Source organism: Pleuronectes platessa, chromosome 4 (genome assembly GCF_947347685.1).
Source record: "Pleuronectes platessa chromosome 4, fPlePla1.1, whole genome shotgun sequence".
In the NCBI taxonomy this organism is placed as follows: domain Eukaryota; kingdom Metazoa; phylum Chordata; class Actinopteri; order Pleuronectiformes; family Pleuronectidae; genus Pleuronectes; species Pleuronectes platessa.
The window spans coordinates 7,907,787-7,931,721 of record NC_070629.1 but is presented as its reverse complement, the minus strand read 5'-3'; the positions used below and the strand labels follow the sequence as shown (position 1 = coordinate 7,931,721).

Below are 23,935 nucleotides of genomic sequence, written 5' to 3'. Positions count from 1 at the left end.
AGTGCTGTGCTCAAGTTTAGAGGAATCTGTATCCTATTTGCAGTAATGTGTTGACTTACACTTGCGGGGGTAGGGGTGCCCTTTTTGTCAGGTTAGAGCGACCCTTCTAAATGTCTGTGCACATCCCTGCTCCAGTGCTCGGCTCTTTCTCATTACAACAGATGGTGGCGCCTGAGATTGTTTTTCTCCGTGTCGGGCCTATACCCAACTAATCAACGTTTGAGGACCCAGCACAGCTTCACAGAGGTGTTACAAACACAGCACCATCTTTAACACTGGTGCCCACTGTGGCTGTGTGATTGGGAACCCTCGGGGTGTCAGACTGGGGACAGGCGTGGCAGTGGGCTGGTCCAGCCGCAGAGAGGTGATGATGAACAGCATCAGGCTCCGTTGAGTTGGAATCAGCTGAGGCCCTGAAATAGTCTGACAAAGGAGCCGAAGCCCAAATCTGTCACGCTGGTGATTAACCACATCTGCTGGTGCTGAGGACGGCTCCGGGCTGTGGGTGTGCCGCACCCCCACACAGGACGCGCTCCCGAGGATGCTCTGAGGTGAGTACCGTGTCTGCTCGTCTCTGTTCGGCCGTGGCGAACAAGGTAGCCTCGGCTAGATGTCTGGGCGTTGTGTGGGGTCCTCCCTGACGCGTGCATGAGCGGTGTCTGATCATTTTGCTGACGATGGCCCAGAGTGACACGATGCTTTGCTTACTGCTGTTTAGCGTGTTGTTGTCGGTCTCACGGTGTAGCCCCACAGACACACACACACACACACACACACACACACACACGAATACATGCATGTACGTGTCAAAATAAGATGATACGTTTAGCTCGTGCACAGGATTTACTCTCTAAAGCATTGAGCATGTATCGGTGTTGTGCAGATGGAGGCCTGATGCGTGCGGGATCTCATCTGTGCAGCTTGTGTCCTCAGCGGCGGCTTGTGCTGTGCCAGTGGCTCCACGGGGCTTCCTACGTGCACACGGACTACTCTCGCCCATTATCGTGCCACCGATGGCTGCTTGTGTTCGCACGCGGACTCCAGTCAGTTTGTGATCATATTATGAGCCGTTTAGATTGATTTGGAGACGTGAGGGTTGTGAATGCGCGTCGTGCAGCGCCGTCCCCGCTGGCCTCTGCATTTTGCGGGTGGCCATTAGCGGATCATGGTGCTGATGCTGCAGCTTATGTGAGTGTTGATAGGCAGCCATGCTCAGTGCGGGCCTCTGTCCGGTGAGGGAACGGAGGATGCTGCAAAAGCAAACCCATAATACGATGTTGTGCATTCATGTTGAAATATGAGCCTGTAAATGCTGCGTTGTGTGCCGCTCTCATGACTGGATCTGATAAATAGAGCGCTTCTCCTCTTCCCCCACGTGACACAGGAGTGGCGTTTGGAGAGTTTTTATTTATTTATTTTTAATCTCGGAGAGCACAATGTCAGACATAGAACCTGGAATGATCGCTGCCCCAGTAATGAAGAAGTTACTGATGGTAAAGTCTGTTTTAATAGAAGGCAAGACAACTTCATTTATATATGTTATACAAATAGATAGAGTCCAGGTGCTGTGCTATAGGACAATAACAACAACTGAGACAATATTAGAAGAAATTCAATAAAAAGCAGAAATCGCACAGTTTCAAACAATTTTCAAGCAAAATGAGATTAAAAAGAGCTGAATAACCGATTGGCAGGACTATGTGAAATAAATAAAAAAGATAGCCATATACATACATTTAGCTTAAAACAATATATGTTGAAGTAGTTAAATACTACAAATGAAATATAGAAAGTGTAAAAAAAATATATATAGTTAGAGCCAATTATGTAATTTATAATAAAGATTTCAATCTGGATTTAAAAGTTGAATTTTTGCACTTTCTGTTACATTATGGATACTAATCCAATCTTGTACTGTAGTTGTCCCTTAATCCCCTAACTGCAAGTGACTCAGCACTAAATCTTATTTTTCTACATTCATTCACTGTGGTTTTCTGAGCTTCCCGAAAACGTCCTGCTGCAGTTTATTACACTTATTTAAACATGGATTAATGCATGTTCATTATATGTGTGTTGCATTTCCGCAGCGCACTGTATCAATCTTTGTTTACAGTTGATGTGAGTTTATATTGGGCTTGAATAGAACCAAGTTGCACTGTATGTTATGGTATAAAGAGGCCATAATACTTTTAACTCAGTATGAAGTTTAGTGTGTATTTTTGTTGCGTTGAGTTGTATTGGGCAGGTAGATAGATAGATAGATAGATCCTTTTGGAAATTCGCCACATGCTACACAGCAGTCGTCAGACACTTAGAAAAAGGACAAACAGAAAATACATCATATTGGCTGCAGGCATTCGTCACTGCTTGTCAAGTATATTAGCTGAAGAGCTGTGTGTTACAATAAATGATGTTGGGTTTCAGTTATACTGAGTCAGAACTAATAATGGCGGAATAACCGATCATTGTGAACTGAATTATCTTCACGCTAACTATATTTGACAGCTACTCAAGTTTAACGAATATTTTACCATAAAATGAACTGAAACACAATGTGTAACAGTGATTAAATAAATGAAACGCATGCTACCTTCAGCTCATACAATCAAACTAAACAATTAAAGATCGGGAAAAGTGTGTATATACTGACAAATGTTTGCATAATCTTATTTTGAAGCACTGTGGGCAAAGGTGCTGATTGGGTAAAAAGACTAGTCTCAAAACTGGTCAGGATCCGCCGAACGGCCGTTTTGACTTAAACCTACTGAAAGAGAAGCCAAGAAAAATAAATCCGGAGTTTCTTAGGTAATTACAAGTGTGTCTGCGTCTCTGCTGCCAGATGTCCGACACAGTCCTCTTCAAACCACTGCAAGTGGGTATATTTACAGTAGTCAATACAAACAGCGGCTTCAGGAAACTATCTGACCCACCTTGCTTTCTCAACAACTAATTGTGTTGTATGTTTAATTTTAAATGGACGTAATTGCTTTTTTCTTTGTTCATCAATCTAAACTCCAAAGTCTATTAATCAGTCGTTTATGGTAAAGTGGCAAGACTAATGCCGCTTTGACTAACAGGCAAATGACTGGCTGGTAAGTTTGCCAGACATTTGAAAGACTATGAGAGAAAGATGATCAGTCAGATTCATTCCAGTCTGAAAGTGCCCGCGCTCTGTCAGGAAAATCAAACAAACTGCTCACATCCAGGTGTATAAATGTTGAGACTTTGCCTGGAAGACCTGAAGCTGTGATTGCTATCCAATCTCTCTTTATTTTGTCAGTTTGGATAATTAAGTATAGATAATGAGCAAAGTGGCAATTATATGCATTTAGTTGAATCATACAACTCAAGTTGTCTGAAAGGGTTCTGTGCATTTACAAGGTGTTTTGAAAGTTGATGGCTTAGTTCACAGCGAAGCTTGATGTACATGTATATTTAACATTCAAGATTCAAATATGGCAGTAATACATTTGCTACATTCCCTCATGTGTCCAGGTGAATGAGTCATGTTTACAGATGGCTTTATATGAAGCTTTTTAAAGTATTAAAGTATCAAAGTAATTCAGATTTGACTGTGGATTTCCAAAGTAATTCAGTGGTAAGAATGTCAGAAAATGAGCATGGTTAGCCATCCCAGTGTGACCAAGGCTAAGAGGGAGCAGGGATGGAGGGCCAACAGCCAGATCTCCATGTCTCCCCTCAGTCATTAGGAGTCTCCCTGGAGAGAAAGGCTTTCTGTCTGCTGCCTGCCAGCAGCTGAGCCCCCTCCACCCCGAGAGAGAGAGAGAGAGAGAGAGAGAGAGAGAGAGAGAGAGAGAGAGAGAGAGAGAGAGAGAGAGAGAGAGAGAGAGAGAGAGAGAGAGAGAGAGAGAGAGAGAGAGAGAGAGAGAGAGAGAGAGAGAGAGAGAGAGAGAGAGAGAGAGAGAGAGAGAGAGAGAGAGAGAGAGAGAGAGAGAGAGAGAAATATATATATATATATAATGTGAACCAGCCTCCATTGTGAGAGGGGGAAAGAGACTCACTGCTGCCTAAAATAAGTGTTTAAATACATCCTTCTGAATGCATTTGAAGAATAATTACAAAGGAATACATTTTATACATGCAAACAATTCAAAGAAACATCGTCCATTTTAAAGTAAGTAATGCAGATTCAGTAGTTAGCTGTACAGAGCTCTCAGTTTTTATCTGAGAGCTGTTTGGCTTGCTAACAACTTAATGCTCATACTGTATGAGAGTGTTTGTTTGCCGAGCTCATCTAATCCTTTGAGCATCACTGATGTGTTTGGATAACTGATTTAATGTTTCAGTGCTTCTGAGTCCAGGAAGGCTGACGTTTAAAATAATTAATGAATTGCTTATGGATCCTGTGTCATTGTTGTGAGCATCTTAAGAAACACAACCTGAGATTTGAGGATGGGATTTAGAACGCATGTGATCAGGGATCCACAACTCGATATGTTAACAGTGATGCAAGTAAGTAAATTATTGAGTCAGTAAGTCAGATGTGGCACAGAAGAGAGGGTGTGGTGTGTTTGGAACCTAATCTGCTCCCTGCAGCATCGTTTGTGTGTGTTTGTGTTTGTGTGTGTGTGTGTTTGTGTGCGTGTGCGTGTGTGTGTGTGTGTGTGTGTGTGTGTGTGTGTGTGTGTGTGTGTGTGTGTGTGTGTGTGTGTGTGTGTGTGTGTGTGTGTGTGTGTGTGTGTGTGTGTGTGTGTGTGTGTGTGTGTGTGTGTGTCTGCTTCATTTGGGGAGTGGCTTGCTCTCTTTCGAAGATCCTTACGGTAACTCTTTACTCGTTCTCCAATTACCGAGTCGAATCACCAGCTAACTTCCTGTTGGTGGTTCTGATGCTGCTGTGTGCATGTGAGCTTTTATCGCTAATGCTGCATCCTCTGCAGCTTTGCCTTTCCATCGGCCAGTGCCCTGAGGGATCCGGCATCCTTATTGTGAGGGTATGGTTTATCATTTCAATGCTGCCATTTGAAAATGCAAGGGAATCGAGTAATAACGTGCTGTCTTATAAACTGTTTATTTTTGTACTAGCCATTAGGAAACATTTTATTGCATGATACAAAAGGCTTGGCTTGGGATTGAATTTTACACAAGTGAGCATATTGATTGAAATGAAAATTGTTCTTTAAAATCTGATCTTCTTTGAGTTTTAAACTTCCTCTGGGGTGATGACTCCCTCATCCAGGAAAATGTTCTCCTTCTTACTTCTCGTCTCTCACTTGCACATGCACTTACAAATTCTTCAAACTTAATGTCATAGATTTGTTTTTTGTGATCCTATTTTAAACCCATTCTTTTCTGTCTTTAGCATCATTAGTAGATTTCGTTGTTGTTTTGTTGTTGAACTTGAGCACCTTTATTGTCATCCGTTATGTTATTCTAATAAATCAGAATGTGTAATTTATGCCTCTTATAATGTTGTGATGTCCCTTTGAGTTGATTTCCAGACTCTTCTCAAGATGATTTTACTCTGTTCTAGACTCGCAGGGTTTGAAATTGACTCATCGGCATCTTGTTAAGTATACATTGAATTGAATTTCATATGGGTGACTTGGATGATTAATAATCCAAACTTTTATTCAAATGCTGGCTTTAGTTCACCCACCTGCCATACTTGTCCAAACGGGTTATCTGGTGAAGTGGGGCCACTGTTGTCCCATGCTGCTGTGAAGCGTGTCATGAAAAGTAGAGGTTTGAAAGCATACCTATAGTCGTGCCTTGTTTCTTTAATAAAAACACCAGATTAGGTAACACAGGTTTGGAAAATGTGGATGTTCAATGATCTGTGCTGGTCTGATGCCGGAACATCCAACAATTTGACATACATCACTTCACCTACCTAAAATCACATACAGGGAAACCATGTTTAAGAAATATTTATTTGACTTGCATTTTGACTGTTTAGTTTGACCCATATCCAATCTACTGATATGGAGGAGGAGGGGCTTATGACCTGTACTGCAGTCACCCACCAAGTGGAGATCAAGATGATTTGGTTTAACGTTTGGGGAGTGGTCATGATGTCCATTTTCCTGAAACTATACATGAAATCAATGTATGACACATATGAAGGTACAGTCAGCAGTTCTGTCCAAAATGGAGGGACAGCAATCATTATACAGGTAACAAGTGGAGGAAGTTACTGACTCTGGAAATGTGAAAGTACATTTTTACAAGTTAAACAAACGACAAATGGAGGGATATAGTGTTCTGCTCGGGGGATTTTGTTACCTCTGGACACAATCTTTCTCCTTGTTTCTAGTCTTTCTGCTGAGCTAAGCAAACCACTTCCTGGCTGTAGCTTCATATATAATGGACAGATATGAGAGTGGTATTGATCTTCTTATCCAACTCCTGGAAAGAAAGTGAAAAGAGCTACTTTCCTTAATGTCAGCTGTAGTTTATCAGAAATTGCAGATTGTTAACACTGCTCAAATTAAATGCTGTTTTAAGTTTATAATTGTTCTCACTTCTTCACAGTTCTCCCTGCCCACACCTGGTTGTAACACACCCTCTGCATAACAGTAGAAGATGAGTAAGTCCCCCACCCCCAAGGGCACCCCGGTGCAGCTCAGCCCCAGCGATGGGGTCCCAGAGAGTCTCCAGTCGCCCCAGCATTCCACACCAGGCTCAGGACCCCAGCATAAGAAACGCGTCTCCAGCCTCCTGCAGAGTCCGGTGCGATCACTGATTTATTGTCTATTTCTTTAACACTTTTTCTGTCTCTGTCTCCTCCCCCTCCTCCTCTCGAGATGTAATTATCTCCCATCAGAGTAAATCTGTTCTCAAATTCTACTTGACAAGCCCGGGCTGCGGTCAGTGCTGGACTCTATTCTGAATGCCTGATTCTGAAACTGTGGAGACCATGAAGTGAAGGCCCTATGGAGAGAGGCTGACTCATTAAATATGTTTACTCACCCTCACCTCTGTAGTGTAGGAGTGTTTATGAATCAGTGCATGTGTTCAAAGCCCTGTGAATTTTCATGATTATAGCATCTTTCAAATTGTTCTAATGATGTGAGTTTTGGTTGTAGAAAATGAGATGATATTTTCCAATATACGTAGAGAAGCTTTGATTGAATGTTATTATGAAACTGGAATTATTTGTGGTATCTGATGTATGTACACATGCCTGTATGTTAACAAATTAACGTCTTTGTGTTTGTGGGTGTAGTCGTTCAGGGAGGAGTTGGATGTGTTGATCCAGGAACAGATGAAGAAGGGTGGCAGCTCATCCAACCTATGGGCACTGAGACAGCTCGCGGATTTCATGGCCTCACATGGCTCTCCAGCTGCTCTGCCAGTCTCCCCCTCCAGTATGTGAAACCTGTGACTAAACTCAATTTATGACTACTTACACTCATTTTGTCCCCTTTTCTTCAAGCATGTCAAGCCTGGTGTTTTCATTACCCTTATAGCAACTCTGCTATCAATATTTTCAAAAAAGATTTATTTTTTTAAAGTAGAAGCAATAATTACATTTTGATTATGTGTTTTCATCGTAGTCTACAGCCCCAATCAATAACTCCCCTCAAGACATTGATGTGAGAAAGATTGAGTTTCCTATTCATACACTCTCAGTAGTTTAAAAATGCTATTATTATCCCTGGGTTTCCATTATTTTTTCCAGCGGGTTCATAAGTGTTGTATTGTAACACTGATTGTTTGCCTAAATACGTTCGTATATGTTCGTCCAGTGGCTGTTTTCCACAGCTATTGTGGATTGTTTTATTGACATATTTATTGTGAGTTTGGTGATTGCAGATGCTTCTGGTCTCTTCCTCAAATTGTTAACACTGGATTGTCCATAATTTGGTTATCCGCTGTTAGTCTTGGTATATGAATGTTATATCTTCTGACAATAATATAATAGCTTTCATCTTCACAGTCACAGATTTTGTTTGGTTGGTCAGTGGTGTTTTACTCTTGCCTGACAGAGGTTTAACTAATTGTTGCGTTTCATTTATTTATCAGGATCTGGTGGTATTTACCTAAGGTTAGAAACATTTCTAGGAGAAGTCGTGAATCCCCCTGGGGCAGGCAGTGCACAGGGGCAAATTTAAATATAAGTAATTAACCTATTAGATCTGTTTTTAAATTTTTGCAGTTGGTCTATTGTTGTTTCAGATATACACAGGTTTGCTGAGTTCACAGGATTTTATAATGTCACTTAATGTCATCCACTAATAATAATGGTATATATGTAAGTTGCCTTGTCTTTTCAGGGAGGTATCCGGAGCATGGATGACTTATTTTAGGGGTAAAGATTCCTTGTCATGGATACTCATAAATACTTACTTATACATGCACTGAAAAACTATTTTGTCCGTTGGCCAATAAAAATCGGCTGATATGAGGCTTTCACAAACATGTCAGTATCAGTGTTTATGTTAATGCCCCCAAAAATCCCTATCAGTTGGGCTTGAACACTGCACACATCAACTCAACAGTGATTGTAAAACATGTAAACTCAGAGCAGCAAGCAAAACAATGGCAGAACAGATTTACATTATTCATGTATGTTGAAATGTGCACATTCAAAAGAATCAATCAATCACTCTCCTACCTGCCATTGTTGTCTGCAGACCATCATCCTCACTCCACTCTCTCTCTGTCTCTGTCTGGTTTTCTATCCGTCTCTCGCCACACAGACATGATGATGGTGACAGCCATCAATGACCTGCATGGGTGGGAGCCCGGCAGCATGGTGAAGGGGGAGAGACTGATGCGCTGCAAGCTGGCCAGCACCCATCGCCTGTTCGACCTCTACGGCTGGGCCCAGATCAGCTACACCTGTCTCACTGTTAGTGTTATGTTGTTTTTCCTCAACACATATTTACTAAACAGATTATTTATTTTGTAGATGATCAGAAAGATGTAACTCAGAACATATGAAGAGTAGGTACAGAATCAAGTGCAGCACCAGAATGCTTAGGAATATGTCTATTATCTGAGAGCAGATGATAGAAATCGTTTTTTTTACATACATATCACAGTAGCATTATGTTTTGCAGTGTCACAATCTTCGGTCTTTACCTGTGTTGTTTTCCTCCCCGGCAGCTCCGTGTCAGTAAAGAACAGGAACACTTCCTGGTGCTTCCAGACGGCTTAGCGTACAGTGAGGTGACTGGATCCAGTCTGGTGAGTGACCATCGTCAGGATTAAGGTTACACACATGTGAGAACTTAATTCAGCCCTTCAATGTTATATATACAATGCACATATAGTATAATCATGTTTCATTATATTATTAATTAGAAATACTGCAATTGTCTAGTTAGATGTAATGTTCTGTCTTTGATATATAAATTGCTAAGTAAATTTAATTATATTTTAATATGATGTTTTCTTGCATTATTGGTAATCTATCATTTTTGTTTCATTTAAATAGTTGATTGAGTCTAAATCTATATATTCTTTACAATATATTGCTGAGATAACATTAGGAAAACATCACAACAGAGAATATTTGCCATTTCTCTTGATAATTTACTTGACAGAGTATCGGAGTATCAAATAATCTAATCGTCAATACACACATTTTTAACTGTTTAAATGTAAAGAATTATTAAAATAGGTATTTTTTCTTAGTTTAACTGGTTTCCTTCATGCATTGTTTAGGAGAGAATTTTCCTAATGAACGACAAGTGAGGGAACCATTGACCTGAAGTTCATCATTTAATTTCATATACTTAAATTGTTTCTTTAATAAAAAGCCTTTGAGCATATGGTAAACTTTCTCTAGTAAAGTTCTATCCATAGTTTATCTTTTTGCAAAAAACTGGTTCCATTAATTTGCTCATCAACCAGTAGTTTTCCTTTGAAACCAGTCAAATGAAATCCAAGAAATATGACACAAAACTGGGTCTGTGCAGTTTTAACATTTCTCACGTTATAGAACGTATAATGACTTTGTTTCCCAAACATCAAACATGGAGATTTTGGTGACATTGTCGTGTGCTTTCACAGGTAAAGGTGAATATCCTGGGCGAGGTGGTGGAGAAGGGCAGCACCAACCTGGGCGTGGACCCAGAGAAGTTCAGCCTGCACCAGGCCATCTACTCTGCACGGCCAGATGTTCGCTGTCTTCTTCACATCCACACACCGGCCACAGCAGCGGTGAGTCAGTCCGGGCTGAAACCAAGAGAGAGAGGCTGCCAGTAGTTCACAGCTCTGAAGCCATATCACACTGGTCATTCATAACGTAAACATAGAAAGTCATAACATTGTTACAGTGTAAAAGCTCTTACGATTCTAGTATCATCTTGTTCTGCTTGAGTCTGATCATATTTGACCAGAATGGATTTGCTTGTAAAATAGATTGTACCCTCAACAATCAGACTATATATGATTATGTTTCATGATCTTTGCATCCACAACTGACAAATAATTATTTTCAGGTTTCATCTATGAAGTGTGGCCTCCTGCCACTGTCCCATGAGGCCCTGCTGGTTGGTGACGTGGCCTACTATGACTACAACGGGGTCATGGAGGCGGAGCAGGACAGAGTGGAGCTCCAGAAGAGTTTGGGACCCACCTGTAAAGTGAGCAGAGCACAGGAAGCGGCACCAGTAATATGATACTTGTATTTCACCACCTCATTCAGCAGTTACTGCCCCTGTGCCTCCCACAAGGGATGTTTAAGCTTAAAGAAGTTAGAGGTCTAGACACAAGACATAAGGTGATGTTTCCTCAGACTGGATTAATTATTGAGGCCAGCTATGAAGCTCACCATTTATTCTCATAATAACAGTGATGTTTTGTGTGTCCCAGGTTCTGGTGCTAAGGAATCATGGCATAGTGGCTCTTGGGGAGTCAGTGGAGGAGGCCTTCTACACCATCTACCACATCCAGGCTGCCTGCCAGATCCAGGTCTAATGCATGCACACACACACACACACACACGCACATACACACACATACGCACACACACACACACACACACACATACATACACACACACACACACACACACACACACACACACACACACACACACACACACACACACACACACACACACACACAAACAAACTACCAAACAGGAGACAAACTGCTGCCACTGCATTCCTGTAGGTGTGTGTATGTGTGAGTAGGAGAATGAGTAATGTAAATGCTTCAGTGTGACACCTGGGCAGTTGTCCTTCTCTTGGTTTCCTCTCACTGTAGACAGCCAGCAGCTCTGCACTGCAGTATTTTACACTACAGGGGTGTTGTGTGCCAAACAGACACTGCAGTAACTATACAGGACCAACAGTGGCCTGTAGAAGGGCAGAAATGTGACCGTACACTTATCATCATTGAGTAAAACAAGGAGAAGAGATGCAACTTGTTCTAAATCTTTATTTTTTATTTTTTTCAGGTGTCAGCGTTGTGTTGTGCAGGTGGTGAACAGAACCTGATTTTGCTGGATCGGACCATCCATAAACCCAACTCAGCCGGCACTGTGGGCTGGGCTGGCTCCACCTTTGGGCCCCTGCACAAGAGCCGCGTTGGGGAGCATGAGTTTGAGGCCCTGATGAGAACTCTGGATAACCTGGTAGGAAACCCTCTTCTAAACATCCTTTTTTATTCATTAGTAAGGTGTCACTCATTTTATAATTTTCAACAGAAACACGAGAGGTTATACAGGTTCCTCTGGTCACATGTTCCAAAGATTGTATATGCTTCATGAATCCGGTCATGATTAACCTGTATTTGTATGGTATGTAAGGTTATGGCTGGATTCAGATTACTTCTGTCCCCTCACGGTCTCTCAACCACTAACAAAGGATCACACACACTGCTACAGCAATTCTGTTTGTTTTTTATTGCACTATGTAAATGTCTTTGCATTTCAAACTATCTGACTTTAAAATTCAAAAGCTATGCATTTAAAATCTAATGCATAACATATTTCACAAGCTTCAGTTTCAATATCTGCTTTGATCCAGTGTACTTCTGACATTTAGCCTTTCAAATTGATGATGATTTTTGCTGTGATTCTTTTTTTTAATGTGTATACCAGTGAAGGTGAGAAATTCAGAACTTAGAATTTTTTGACTGTATACTTCATATTTTTGAAACATAATACAACTTTTTATTTATTCATTGTTGTTATTATTATTACTCCTTTATGATGAGTTCCTGTATATTTAATTTCAGAGCAACTTAAATACATTGAGCTCATGTGTGTTATACAGAACTTTGATCAAATTGGTCAGCACATACTTATAAAAGGCATTTCCCTCACTCTACCATCAATCCTACTGTGATTGCAGTCATTTCCTGTAGCTGTTTCACAATAAAAGCATAAAAGCCTTCTTGTGGTTGCGGATAGAAAGCGCCTTATGTTAAGGAGTGGCATCATATTATGTTCAGATTGCATCAGCAGTGACTCAACAGCAAATTTATCTTTGATGCAGTCGTTCTGTGAAATGAAAGGGCAAACCACAGCCATATGTTTTACTATGTACTGTATTCAGAAGTATTCACCAGCTTCTGAATACAGTACATAGTAAAACATGTGGCTGTGGTTTGCCCTTTCATTTCACAGAACGACTGCATCAAAGATAAATTTGCTGTTGAGTCACTGCTGACCTCAATAAGAAAAATATTGTTTCTTAAGCAGTAGCAGATGCCGCAGATATATTGTGCAATACACAGCTTGTTGAGGAAAAATAGAATAAATTGATGTGATGCTGTGCTGAGAGTTTGCTGTGAATATGCATGTCAGCACAGCACACCAATGTGAACAAGTAAAGTGCCTATGTTCTGTCCATCAGAGAGAGAGAGATGGATGATGTTTTCTACTGTGTCTCAACACCTGTCTGTTTTCACAGGGCTACCGTACCGGCTACGCGTACCGTTTCCCCGTCCTGCTTGAGCGATCACGGATGCGTAGGGATGTGGAGGTGCCTGCGACCGCCACAGCCTATCACCAGTTTGATGACGATGGAGTCCACCCGGCTCTGAGGCAGAACCCTTTTACCCAGCGCCAGCAGCAGGAGAGGACCCGATGGCTCAACACTCCCAACACCTACCAAAAAGTCAACCAAGAGCAAGCTAGTCCCGGACACCAGCGCACCACTGTGAGGCCCCTGGAGTCATTAACTGTGATGGATTATGTAGACAGCACTGTATTAGTCTAATAATTGTCCAAAAAGTAATTGTTCATTGCAGCATCCGCAACATTGCGTAGACTTTTGTTCAGTGTGGCCATCTTGACCTTAGAGTTGTGTAGTGTTTCCCACTCTAAGACCGTTATGAGACATGAACTTCCGAAAGTTGCCCTTCACATATCAATTCAGTTTATTTATTAAAAAAATTGAAATGGTCAATATTCAAAAACAACCAGGATGCATAATGCAACAGAAGATTATCTGAGTCAGATGCGTGTACAACAGGAACATTTAGGCGAGAGGTGGCCCCTGGGTAGAGCAAGCAGTAGGCATGACATGATGTATCATTTCTGCATAGGAAATCCAGTTTTTGTTTGCAGCACATGCACACTGATCGGTCCTTATCACCAAAACCTCTCGAATCTCATTTTCTTTCCAAATTGACATGCCTTCTACATATGTAATACCTCTGATCCGGAGATATTTGTATCCTTCTATTTTTCAGCTTTGTGTCTGTTACAAGTTAGGAAACCTCACCACTTATTCCCTTTACCATTTTCCTGCTGTATTCTCAGCAATTTACTAGGGGGCTGGCCAGGAAATGTACACAACTCAAACATTGGATTTGATCACATACAGCTACTCAGGATAAATTCAGAATAATGTGGGGAGTTCAGTGCAGCTCTGAGGGCAGCTAAATAGTGAGGGATACGTGGACTTTATGTCGATATAATTAACAAAAAGATGAAGAAGCTGGAGGGGGTGGGGTCAAAACCAGGAATGAGAAGAATACAAGCTGCAGGGAGAGAAGCAAGAAAGGGTTGGAAGCTTGCTGAGGTCTGATGACTGCTACTCAGAGGAGAAAGACCAGTTTGGTATTTTTTGAAGTGCATTCTATTGAGAGTATATCTGTATCGAAACTAAACCTCCTATTCAAATGGAGATCGGTGAAAATGAAGGAGCATTTGTTTTATTTCAGGGCAACTTAGACAAAAGAGTGACGAGTCCTACAGAGAGAAAGACAATGTGAGTCTGATTGGCCTACACCAGTGGGAGGAGTTTAGCTCTCCCTCTCCGTTGTCTCTCCTCCTCTGTCCCTCCCACCATCCTCTCTCTCTCCTCATCTCTGCAATGCAGGGGAAAGCCCTTGTGTCGAGAAGACCACTGCAGAGAGGAGCATGCCATCTGGTGGCCAAATATAATCCATAGGATAAATCTGCTTCACATAAACATACTTTAAGCACAGAAGTGTTTTTCCCCCCTTGTAACAGCCGTGATCCTCTACATATCTGATGTACTTAATCATAGACTCAAGGGCTAATTAATATTTAAGGTCGATTTTGAGATCTTGTTTTAACGTTGGTCTTCTCTCCCTCAGTGGTTGAAGGCAGAAGAGGTGACACAAGCTGGCAGCACCTCCATCAAAATAGAGAACCCCAACCTGTTTGTGCCTCTGTTCACCAACCCTCAGGAGGTGATAGAGACACGAAACAAGGTAACTGTCCCTTGCTCACACAGATCTTATCTCTGCTTTGTCCATTCTGTCATATAAATCCACAACGTTGCATGAAATGTTGCCCCCTTAGATCCGACAGCAGAACCGTCAGGACATGAAGACAGCAGGGCCACAGTCTCAAGTCCTTGCCAGTGTCATAACAGAGGACAGTCCTCCGGTAAACTGCAAATTCTCCCTGCTTGCCTTGTCTCTTTTCCCACTCTTGAACTGCAAAGTTAAAAGCTTTTGTGTTGCTGCTTGTCTTTTAGTCTCCGGTCAGCCCACTCAAAGTCCCACCAGAGCCAGAACCTCCCAACCCCTTCAACCAGCTGACGGACCAGGTACTGGACGAGTACCGCAAGGAGGTGCAGAGGAAACAGGACGGAGGGACTGATGGTAAAGTCAATTCAACTCGACTTACACCTGCTGAAATGACTAACTCACTCTGTATTAATCAATCAGCATAAACAGTACAATAATAACCCTGGTATAGACTGTAGGTATCTGTTTATTCCTATGTTGTGAACTACAGTTATTCTTACTATAGTGTCAGAATAGTTAATAGATTTGGTTTAAACTTTAAAGTCACATGTCTTAAACTCATTATACGTGATAGTTAAACATCTTTTTCCTCATGAGAACTGTTTTGAATAGGCTGGTGCTCAATGTGTTACCCAGTTTAAAACAGGAAAAATAAAAAGCTTTATATTTAGTTTACTTCAGTTGAAAGCCTCTGAGAACTCATTACCTTTTAGTTTTCAGATCAGATCGGTTCAGGCTGTGAATTTTGTGGAACTATGGTGGGAATTAACAACTCTTTAGTACTGATAAGAATGACGTCACGTCGGTTAGTCATCCCTTACCAACTATGATTTTAAATTAAGCTTTAAGCTTGCTTTTGTCAATCTCAAGGCTCACAGGAGTGTCCACATACTTTCGGTTATATAGACAAACATTTTTATATGCCTTTCCTCACTTTGACCAGTAAGGCAGAGTGTACTGTCTTCTAACCACCTTAAAGGGGCTTTGTGTAACTTTACGAATACAAATATATTAATTTCAATACAATTTTCAGACTTCTTATAATTATCTGCTAATTTAGAATTTGAAATTAATATAAATAGTAATTTGTGCCATCTCTTACCCCTTTCTATTTTGTCTAGTGTGGCAGTGCAAGGGAACTTAAATGTTTTTTGCTCATCCTAATGACTTAATGTGTTGAATCTGTAATACTGTTTGAAGTAAAAGCCCCACACAGAGCTCCTTGAAGCAACCTCTATTTCACCTGTGACTCTTGTGCATAAAAAGTCTTCCCTTCTCTTTTGCCTAACAAATTTAACTTTGTACACAGCTGAACCTTCACTGTCCCTCACTGTGTATGTGTGTGTATTTGTGCAAGTAGGGGATGAGGTGGCAAATGACAAGGAGTCTTCCCCTGCTACCTCCCCCACAAAGGGCCCTCCGCCCAGCCCCCCTCCTCTCTCAGGTGAGGCTCGGCAGAGCTCTGATAACCGTCTGCCTTGCTCGCCTCGCTTACTGGCTATCTCACCAGCAGCCTGAGTTTCTGCCTTTCATGCTTTACACACTCACTGACCACCTTGTTACTCCTCTTCATCAGTTAATACTGTCTGTTCGGTTTTCTCTGTTAATTCGGAGACAACTTGGCAACAAAATGTTGTTTTTCTTTGTATAGTCATACAGACTGTTCAAATTCCCCTTGTAGATAAAGATAGGCTACTTTATTTGTCTTTCCAATTTTGCAGCATTTTATTTAATAAGCAACAAAGTAAAAATAAAACAGTGACTCGCCTCAGATGGACCTAGTGACATATATGTCAGATATCATCTAAAATATCATGAAGTGTCAGGATTAGTTGGTTTGTGTGACAGATTTTTCTCATGATGTACATAAAAATAACACAGGTGAAGACCAACACCTGAGCTATGCCTCAATTTAGGAGGTTGCATCCTTCGGAGGATGAGGTCCCACGAAGGCCATGTAGACCTTGATCGCCGAACCGAAAGAAGACATGCAAGCTCCACCTTTATCGTGAATGATCCACTTGTTGGAGCCGTCATTTCTCATGAATCAAAGGACACATTTGAAGGATCCTTCGTAATGGGACAGTCTAATCGTGCTGCTGTGATGCAATTGGTCTAAAATGCAACCTCCGAAGGATGGGGCCCCTGAATTTAAACACAGACTCATGAAATGGTATCCAGCCATTTCTAATGTTAATTTAATTACATCTCTGTGAGTCAAAATGTCTGGTACGAGTTAGTTTTTGTGGCTGTAACTGTCTGATTTACATTTTACACATCTCAGCACTCTATTATTAAATCCATCTGTCTGTGTACCTACTGTATCGGTTGTTCTCTCTCCCTCTGTCTCTGTCTGTCCTTTTCTGTGTTACTCCAGACTGATTCTTAGGGCACACTTCTGGTGCTTGTGTCTTGTCTCAGAGAAACCATTCTCTTTATGCAAGCATGTTCATCTGCCGCAGCATGTCAAGGATGTGGCTTCGCAGCTCCCCCCCTCTCGAAGCTTTCTCTCTGAAATCTGAAAAATCCTTTTGTCTTATTTCTTTCTACAATACTTTGAGCAGAGGAGGTGAAGACCGACTCTCCAGCTATACAGAACGGAGGCGAGGAGGAGAAGCAGACGACAGAAGAGTTGGAGAAAGGCATGAAGGCCCTCTCGACCAATGACACCTCCTCCACCCCTGCTGCTCCACCGGCCAAACCACAAGGTGGCACCCCTGAGGGTTCTCCCTGCAGGTCCCCTTCCAAGAAGAAAAAGAAGTTCAAGCCACCATCGTTCCTGAAAAAGAGCAAGAAGCAGAAGGAGAAAGCAGAGACCTGAGGCATTTACACACGCCAGACCTCGGTGAAATACTACTGTGAAATGTTTCTTAGCGTGTGGCATAGGAGTAGCAGATGGAGTCAACCACATCAGATCTGTTCCCCCAGTTAAGATGTCAGTCACAGACACAGTGTACTAAACTCACCCTCACATGCTTTTCTGTAAACTGTTACTAATTTGATCGATGTGGTTGTTCATCTTAAACAGGTTAAGAACTGATGATTACTTTCACAAGACTATTTGACCAAGGTTGGATACAAGGCAACATTTTGACACACTATTACTTGACACACACACACACACACATTTTTTTACTCCTTAGTGAGGACACTCATCAGCATGATACGTTCCCTTACCTCTTTCCCTTACCTTTAAACATCATGACTAAATGCCTAGCCCTAATCCTAACCTAATTCTAACCCTGAAAAAGTGAGGACTGGCCCAAATGTCCTCACTCACATAAGGTCTATACTTAAAATGGTCCTCAGAAGGATAAACGTACAAGTACACCTCACACACACACACACACACACACACACACACACACGCACACACGCACACACGCACACACGCACACACGCACACACACACACACGCACACACACACACAGAGTCTGTGTTTTACTCCTATTTTGACCTGCTGTGCTATCGAAACCATGACTTAACTTCATTGTATGTGAATTCAGACATGTTTGTTGTTTTTCACTCTGGGATCAGACTGTGGTCCTGTGCACTTACAGCTCATAATTTTTTTTCTTTTCTTCTACACACCTTTGGAAGACACGGTGGAAGTTTAGTTATGAATTATGCACTCCTTATCCATGTATAGGCACTTGACACATGTATATTGACATGCTAGTATGTTGCATTTGTTCATTATCTTCTAGTCATACTTTGGTTCTAGATATCAGATAGATGTTGCAGGTATACTATGTGAGCACAGGTGCATTACATGTAGAAATATACTGATAGCTACTGATTGTGCTCCTCTGAATGCTGGTCTGTGTAAAAGGCTTTGTTACAGCAGGGTTGAACATGGCAAAAGAACGCAGGGGAAAATATACTGGCTCGCAACAAAACACAAGCAGCTATAAATGCCACTATTACCAAAAAAGGATAAAGCTTAAAGAATCGGTTGCTTGTCAATGCAGTTTGAAAGCCAGTTATAGAAGAAACTGAAGGTACTAAACATTCCACTTTCTTTCCTGGATTTCTTTTAAACGTATGTGTGCAAAATACTTCTTATCAGTAATTATTTTCTGTCTCAACAAGTAGCTGTTATCAAAATGCTGATGTGTGATGTTTGCCCCTGGTTTTCATTTATTTAATATTAGAATGTATAGGTGAGTGTTGCAAGGTTACCATGTATCAGTCATTAAAGATCAAGTTTGATTTGAAATCAACTGGACGTGTGCAACATGAGCAGGTTGTTTTGGCATATAAAATAATAATAATGGATCGTTATCCGCCTGTAATCTGAACATACCCGACCCAGAGCCGGTGATACTGTACACTGGAAGTATCGCCTCCAGCTCGTTAGGGGCGCTGTAACGCAGAAAAGTCACCGGAAACTCGTCTACCAAACATGGAAGACACACTCGCTGATAAGGGCGATTAGCGTTAACAAAATCCAAACGGACCACAATTGAAATATTTCGAACAAAACGGTTTGTCTTCGGTGCCTCCTCTTTGTCAAAGGGACACATTTGAGCTGTTTGTAAAATGGGCAGGAGCCGGAGCCGCAGTCCAGCAAGACGAGGTAAGAAACTACAAGTAGCTAATCTAGCTAACGTTACACCGACGTACGAGGAGCTAGCTATTGACGTTTTCACACAGGAACAAAGCCAATGCGTATCTGAGAATTTGTCAATGAACTAATATAATTTCTTAACCCAGTCTTTACACCATCAACTTCACAACTGTATGGTATCTAAAGACGTTACTCAAAATCACATGACCCTATTACAGTGTAGGCCTTATGGGAAATTTGCTGAAAATCCAGCGGAAACATACGCACATATATATATATATATATATATATATATATATATATATATATATATATATATATATATCGTCTTATTAAAGGAAACTGGCAAGCGCCATTATGTCTCCACATAAGCAGTGTAAGTTAACACGTGTAAAGGAAATCCTGTATGATATTCACAATTATTTGTTTAGTTTTGGAACTTTTGAGTTCTTTGGCCCCTGAAAATGTTATTCCAAGACTCTTTTATTAGGTCCAGAATCTAGGGTAACATCACAAATTATTGTAAATAAATCTTATTTGTACTACTAATCTTCAAATTTTTATAATTTTGCCTCTTGGGTTGTTCTGGCATCAAAGACCCTTAGCAGTGGTTTGAGGAGAGCCGACCGATGTGTGATTTTGGGGGCTGTGTGCCTTGCTATTTTAAAGTTAACTATTTATAAAATTCAAATACAACCAAGTATATGCAACATTAATGTTTTTACATGAAATGTAAACAAAGCATTTTTTTTCCCTGCAACGTTAATTCTGTAAAATAAGATCTCATTTTTTGACACACAACAGAAAACAATATCAATATGTCCGATATGGGTTCAAGAATCAAACTTTGAGTGAAATCTATCAGTATATTATACTTTTTTTCATATTTATTACAACAGATATCGCGTTGAATATTCTTGACTCCCTTTTGGACCACATTTCAAGATCAACGTTATTGATCAAACCTCCCCAAGGGCCCAGTACACACCTCGTATTAATAACATGTGTTTTTTGTGATCTGATCTCAAGTGGACAGCTCAACTTTCCGGTGTGAACGCACTCAGATCAGATATAGATCCGATCAAGCCAGAACACATTTGGAGCTGGTCTGGGCCACATGCCACCACATTCTTTTAGCAATGGCTGCACAATATTTATTCAGACTCGCGTGACTCGTCTCTATACCTCCCTCTCTCTTGCTAGTGCGTACACAGATACACATGCATATACACACACAGACAGAGTGACACCGTACAAACCTGTGTACTCAGATTAAGTAAAATACTACATAACTTGGTTTTCATGAACCGAAACATTTGATCGTATAGAGCAGAGAGGTGAGATCTGATATGACTCATACAGGGCCACATTTTAATGCCAGGGGTTAATGCAGGCCCTTATAGCTGTCCACTCGTGATCACATCACAGAAACCACATGTAAATAATGTGTGAGGCCTATCTGTATGTGTATCATCAATAAGGATTATATCTGAACAATGTATTGCTAGCTTTAGAAAATGTTCTTTCCAGATTTAGTCGGTCATCTAGCTTTAATCCCAATGCCTTGTGATAGACATTTGAATTATATGTCTGATGTGAGAAAATGATCATACCGCACTAACATAGGATGCATTAGCTTCAAGTGAAGTAGTTAAGTTACATGGTTAATTCAAAACTTAAAAAGAAAATATTTAAACATCCTTTATGTAGAGAAATAATTGTTGCAGGTTGTGGCTGACAATATGCCATGATTACAGTTAAAATCGCAAGAAGCTGTGGCATCATTTAAATTATGATCTTATTTCAACTTTCCAGCAGAGAGAAGACGTTCCCGGTCAACGTCACGGGACCGTGAACGAAGGCGAAGGGAGAGAGAACGCTCTCGTTCTCGAGATCGGGACAGAGAGAGGCGCAGAAGTCGTTCACGGTCTCCTCCCAGGAGGCGTTCGAGGTGAGTTTTTCCAAGTTCCAAATAGGTTTTATTTGTTTTATGTGGGCTCTCCTGTTAGGTTTATGGCATAAGTAATTGCAATTGATTATTTACAAATGTCTTTAAAAAACAAATTTTGGAGTTTGCCATCTTCGATACAAATTTTAAGGTATTCTCTATGCTGAATCAGTCTTTCAAATTGTGTTATACATATTTAGGTTTCTTTTTACCATTTGTGGACAAGCACGTTTATCTGCAACCTGAAATGATTCAAACAAACCATGAATCGCTTCAGTTGCAGACACGTCTGCCCTCAGTAGTTGTGATAACTCGTCCTGCAGCCATCTGTGTGTTCCATCTGCAGGTCTCCTTCTCGACGTCATCATTCCGCCTCCCTCTCTCCTACGAGCCAAAAAGACAAAGATTCGAAGGAAAAGCCAGGGAAGTCCGTTCAGATTTCAGGTATAATCAATATTATTATGACATACCATTTTCACATGAACTAAGCCTGGGAATTTGGCTTTCTGCACATTTTCAACTTCAACATTTATGTTTTTAGAATAGATTCAATGTGTTGTTGTTTTTTTTAAACAGAGGAAGACATGGAGGGGAAAACAGAGGAAGAAATTGAGATGATGAAACAGATGGGATTTGGTTCCTTCAATACAACTAAGGTGAGAATACAGAGGTGTCCTGTGTTAAGCAGCAACAAGGAGGTGCAGGGCAAGTTCATTGCATTCTTCAGCTGAGATACAAATGTGTATGTTTCTGGGAGTCTATTCAATGTAATAGTTCATCCACTGTGATATAAATTTCCACAAACACAGCGTGAACATCAGCTACAGTTGATAAACCACCAGCCTTTGTTTGTTTTGGAGGCTGTTGACTGTACATCCTATATTGAAATATAGAAGGGATTTTAAATTGTAAAATTGCTTATTTCGAACCACATCTACTGAACAACAAGCTAGATCTCTTGGGCTGATATAACACTTATCAATAAAGTCACTTGCTTGCGACTCCTTCACTGTGAAATCCTCACTGCTGCTGAATCAGTAACTGGAAAGGTGTCCGGATGAAGCAGCTGCAGGTATATGAATCTGAGGGTAATACTGAGTTTAGCAATTGAGGACTAAAACATTTGTTCCTAGACAAATCGAAGTAGAGGTTTTGTCAGTGGCTACTCATAAGTATTATAAATTCATGTTGGATATTTGAAATATTCTCCTTGGTTTTATTATGTTTATTAAATACTATCATAATCTTAAATTCTAATGAGCAAATCAAGCATTCATTGCATTGTATTTTTTTTTTTTACTAATTCAGCTCTAAATTGTAGTCTTGTGGTCCCTTTTGTATGTTTCCATTTTTGTAAGGCTCTTTTAAACTTTCCTAATAAATGAGTTTTATAAGCATATTGTTTAGCAAAGCAGCAGAAGAAGAGCAGAGACAGAATCCTGTAAATAATGTAATTTATAACTAGCTGTGATGTGAGGTTTTTTTTTATATGTGAAATGTGAGACGCAGCACTTTTGTTTTTTTTAACAGGGGAAGAAAACGGATGGATCAGTGAATGCATACGCCATCAATGTGTCCATGAAGAGAAAATACAGGTGCGTAAACAACAACCCCAAAAAAGGCTTTAACAGTACAGAACTGTTTGTAGCTGTATTTTTTTATCAGCCCATACAGTTTGGACAGATTTCATAAGCCTTGGTTTTTCAATATAGTGATATGTTGTTAATTATTTGATAAGTTATTTTCTGCAGCCTGGTTGTTGTCAGGTGGCTGAATAAAACGTCACCTTTTTAGCCCCTCACAGCGAGCACTCTCGGCATCATCCACCATTACTGTAGCCAATCGCCTCAGCAGGTGTTTCTATGCAGAGATCCCGGCTCTCCCATTGGTGCTCGATGATGTAATCTGCAAGTGTTGCGAGGGTAACAGTGATGTAATGTTTTCTTTGCATATTTTTTTTAGGCAGTACATGAACAGAAAAGGTGGATTCAACAGACCACTGGACTTCATCGCTTGAAAGTATCAGACACTCAGTGCGACACCCAGGAAGAAGCTTACCTCTGTCCTGCTCTCACAGTGGCTCAGATTGTGCTGTTACCTGTTCGTCACCTGTTTTGCGTGGTGCAACAATTCTATACACGCCTTTTTGCCAGTAAACACGTATGTAAATAATAGTGCTGAGCTGAGTAACTACAGGACAAAATGTTTGGAGCTTTATGTTGTTGAAGTGTTGTTTAACTTGAAATAAAAGCATTTTAAGGTGTTGACTATAAAATGTGTGTGTGTTTGTGTATATAACAATGCAAATTCAACACATTCACAAAGTCTAACGTTTCCAATACTAAAATGTTGGTTGGGTGTGTGTTTTTGTGCTGCATGAGTTAATCAGGTTTTGTACAATTGTGCTCTATAAGCTGGTCTCCAATCCACTTTTAAATGTAGTCCAATGTAAATTATTCCATATCCGTCCCAGTTTCGTTAATGTCCTGGGTAAAGCTGGACATCCGTGTCATTTGAATAGGGTTTTCATCACAGCTTTCCGCTGTGATCATGTTTCTGAAAGCTTTGGGCAGTGCACATGCGCGGGGAGACGCTTTGTGAAAGGACAAAAAACAGGACCAATAGAAATCGAGCATGTGAATCTGACCAATCCCCTATGAACAAATAAGACAAACAACACTACGGGAGCCAATCGCTGCCATACACCGGGAAACAGCATGGCAGAGGGGTGTGCGTTCTATCGGCAGCAGGCGTTGTTGATCCAGCT

At 40.8% G+C, this 23,935-nt stretch overlaps 2 protein-coding genes across 12 annotated transcripts; both read left to right on the top strand.

Annotated features, from left to right (window-relative positions):
* Nucleotides 1-370: 370 nt before the first annotated feature.
* Nucleotides 371-18,869, top strand: add2 (adducin 2 (beta)). 11 transcript variants are annotated; one of them, XM_053420541.1, is made up of 16 exons: nt 4,698-4,946; nt 5,492-5,529; nt 6,495-6,690; nt 7,187-7,328; nt 8,664-8,815; nt 9,073-9,153; nt 9,982-10,131; nt 10,413-10,556; nt 10,786-10,884; nt 11,375-11,551; nt 12,834-13,082; nt 14,491-14,607; nt 14,699-14,785; nt 14,877-15,003; nt 16,010-16,093; nt 17,214-18,869. In XM_053420541.1, the coding sequence occupies exons 3-16, from the start codon at nt 6,544-6,546 to the stop codon at nt 17,468-17,470; spliced, it is 2,013 nt and encodes a 670-aa protein (XP_053276516.1). In that variant the 5' UTR covers nt 4,698-4,946; nt 5,492-5,529; nt 6,495-6,543; the 3' UTR covers nt 17,471-18,869. The 11 variants fall into 11 exon arrangements, with proteins under 11 accessions (XP_053276514.1, XP_053276515.1, XP_053276516.1 ...); XM_053420537.1 differs by having other exon boundaries at nt 4,698-4,952; nt 5,492-5,526; nt 6,493-6,690; XM_053420536.1 differs by having other exon boundaries at nt 4,698-4,952.
* Nucleotides 18,870-19,013: 144 nt separating this feature from the next.
* On the top strand, nt 19,014-23,443 carry snrnp27 (small nuclear ribonucleoprotein 27 (U4/U6.U5)). The gene is made up of 6 exons (XM_053420533.1): nt 19,014-19,229; nt 21,036-21,171; nt 21,515-21,612; nt 21,745-21,824; nt 22,699-22,763; nt 23,131-23,443. The coding sequence occupies exons 1-6, from the start codon at nt 19,193-19,195 to the stop codon at nt 23,183-23,185; spliced, it is 471 nt and encodes a 156-aa protein (XP_053276508.1). The 5' UTR covers nt 19,014-19,192; the 3' UTR covers nt 23,186-23,443.
* The last annotated feature ends 492 nt before the right edge of the window (nt 23,444-23,935 follow it).

Bases quoted from the DNA above. Each gene is read 5' to 3' on its own strand.
- add2 (XM_053420539.1), top strand. From the start codon at position 6,544: ATGAGTAAGTCCCCCACCCCCAAGGGCACCCCGGTGCAGCTCAGCCCC. The intron at 11,552-12,833 runs GTAGGAAACCCT...CTGTTTTCACAG, and splicing joins TGAGAACTCTGGATAACCTG to GGCTACCGTACCGGCTACGC. The intron at 14,608-14,698 runs GTAACTGTCCCT...TTGCCCCCTTAG, and splicing joins TGATAGAGACACGAAACAAG to ATCCGACAGCAGAACCGTCA.
- snrnp27 (XM_053420533.1), top strand. From the start codon at position 19,193: ATGGGCAGGAGCCGGAGCCGCAGTCCAGCAAGACGAG. The intron at 19,230-21,035 runs GTAAGAAACTAC...TCAACTTTCCAG, and splicing joins CCGCAGTCCAGCAAGACGAG to CAGAGAGAAGACGTTCCCGG. The intron at 22,764-23,130 runs GTGCGTAAACAA...TATTTTTTTTAG, and splicing joins TCCATGAAGAGAAAATACAG to GCAGTACATGAACAGAAAAG.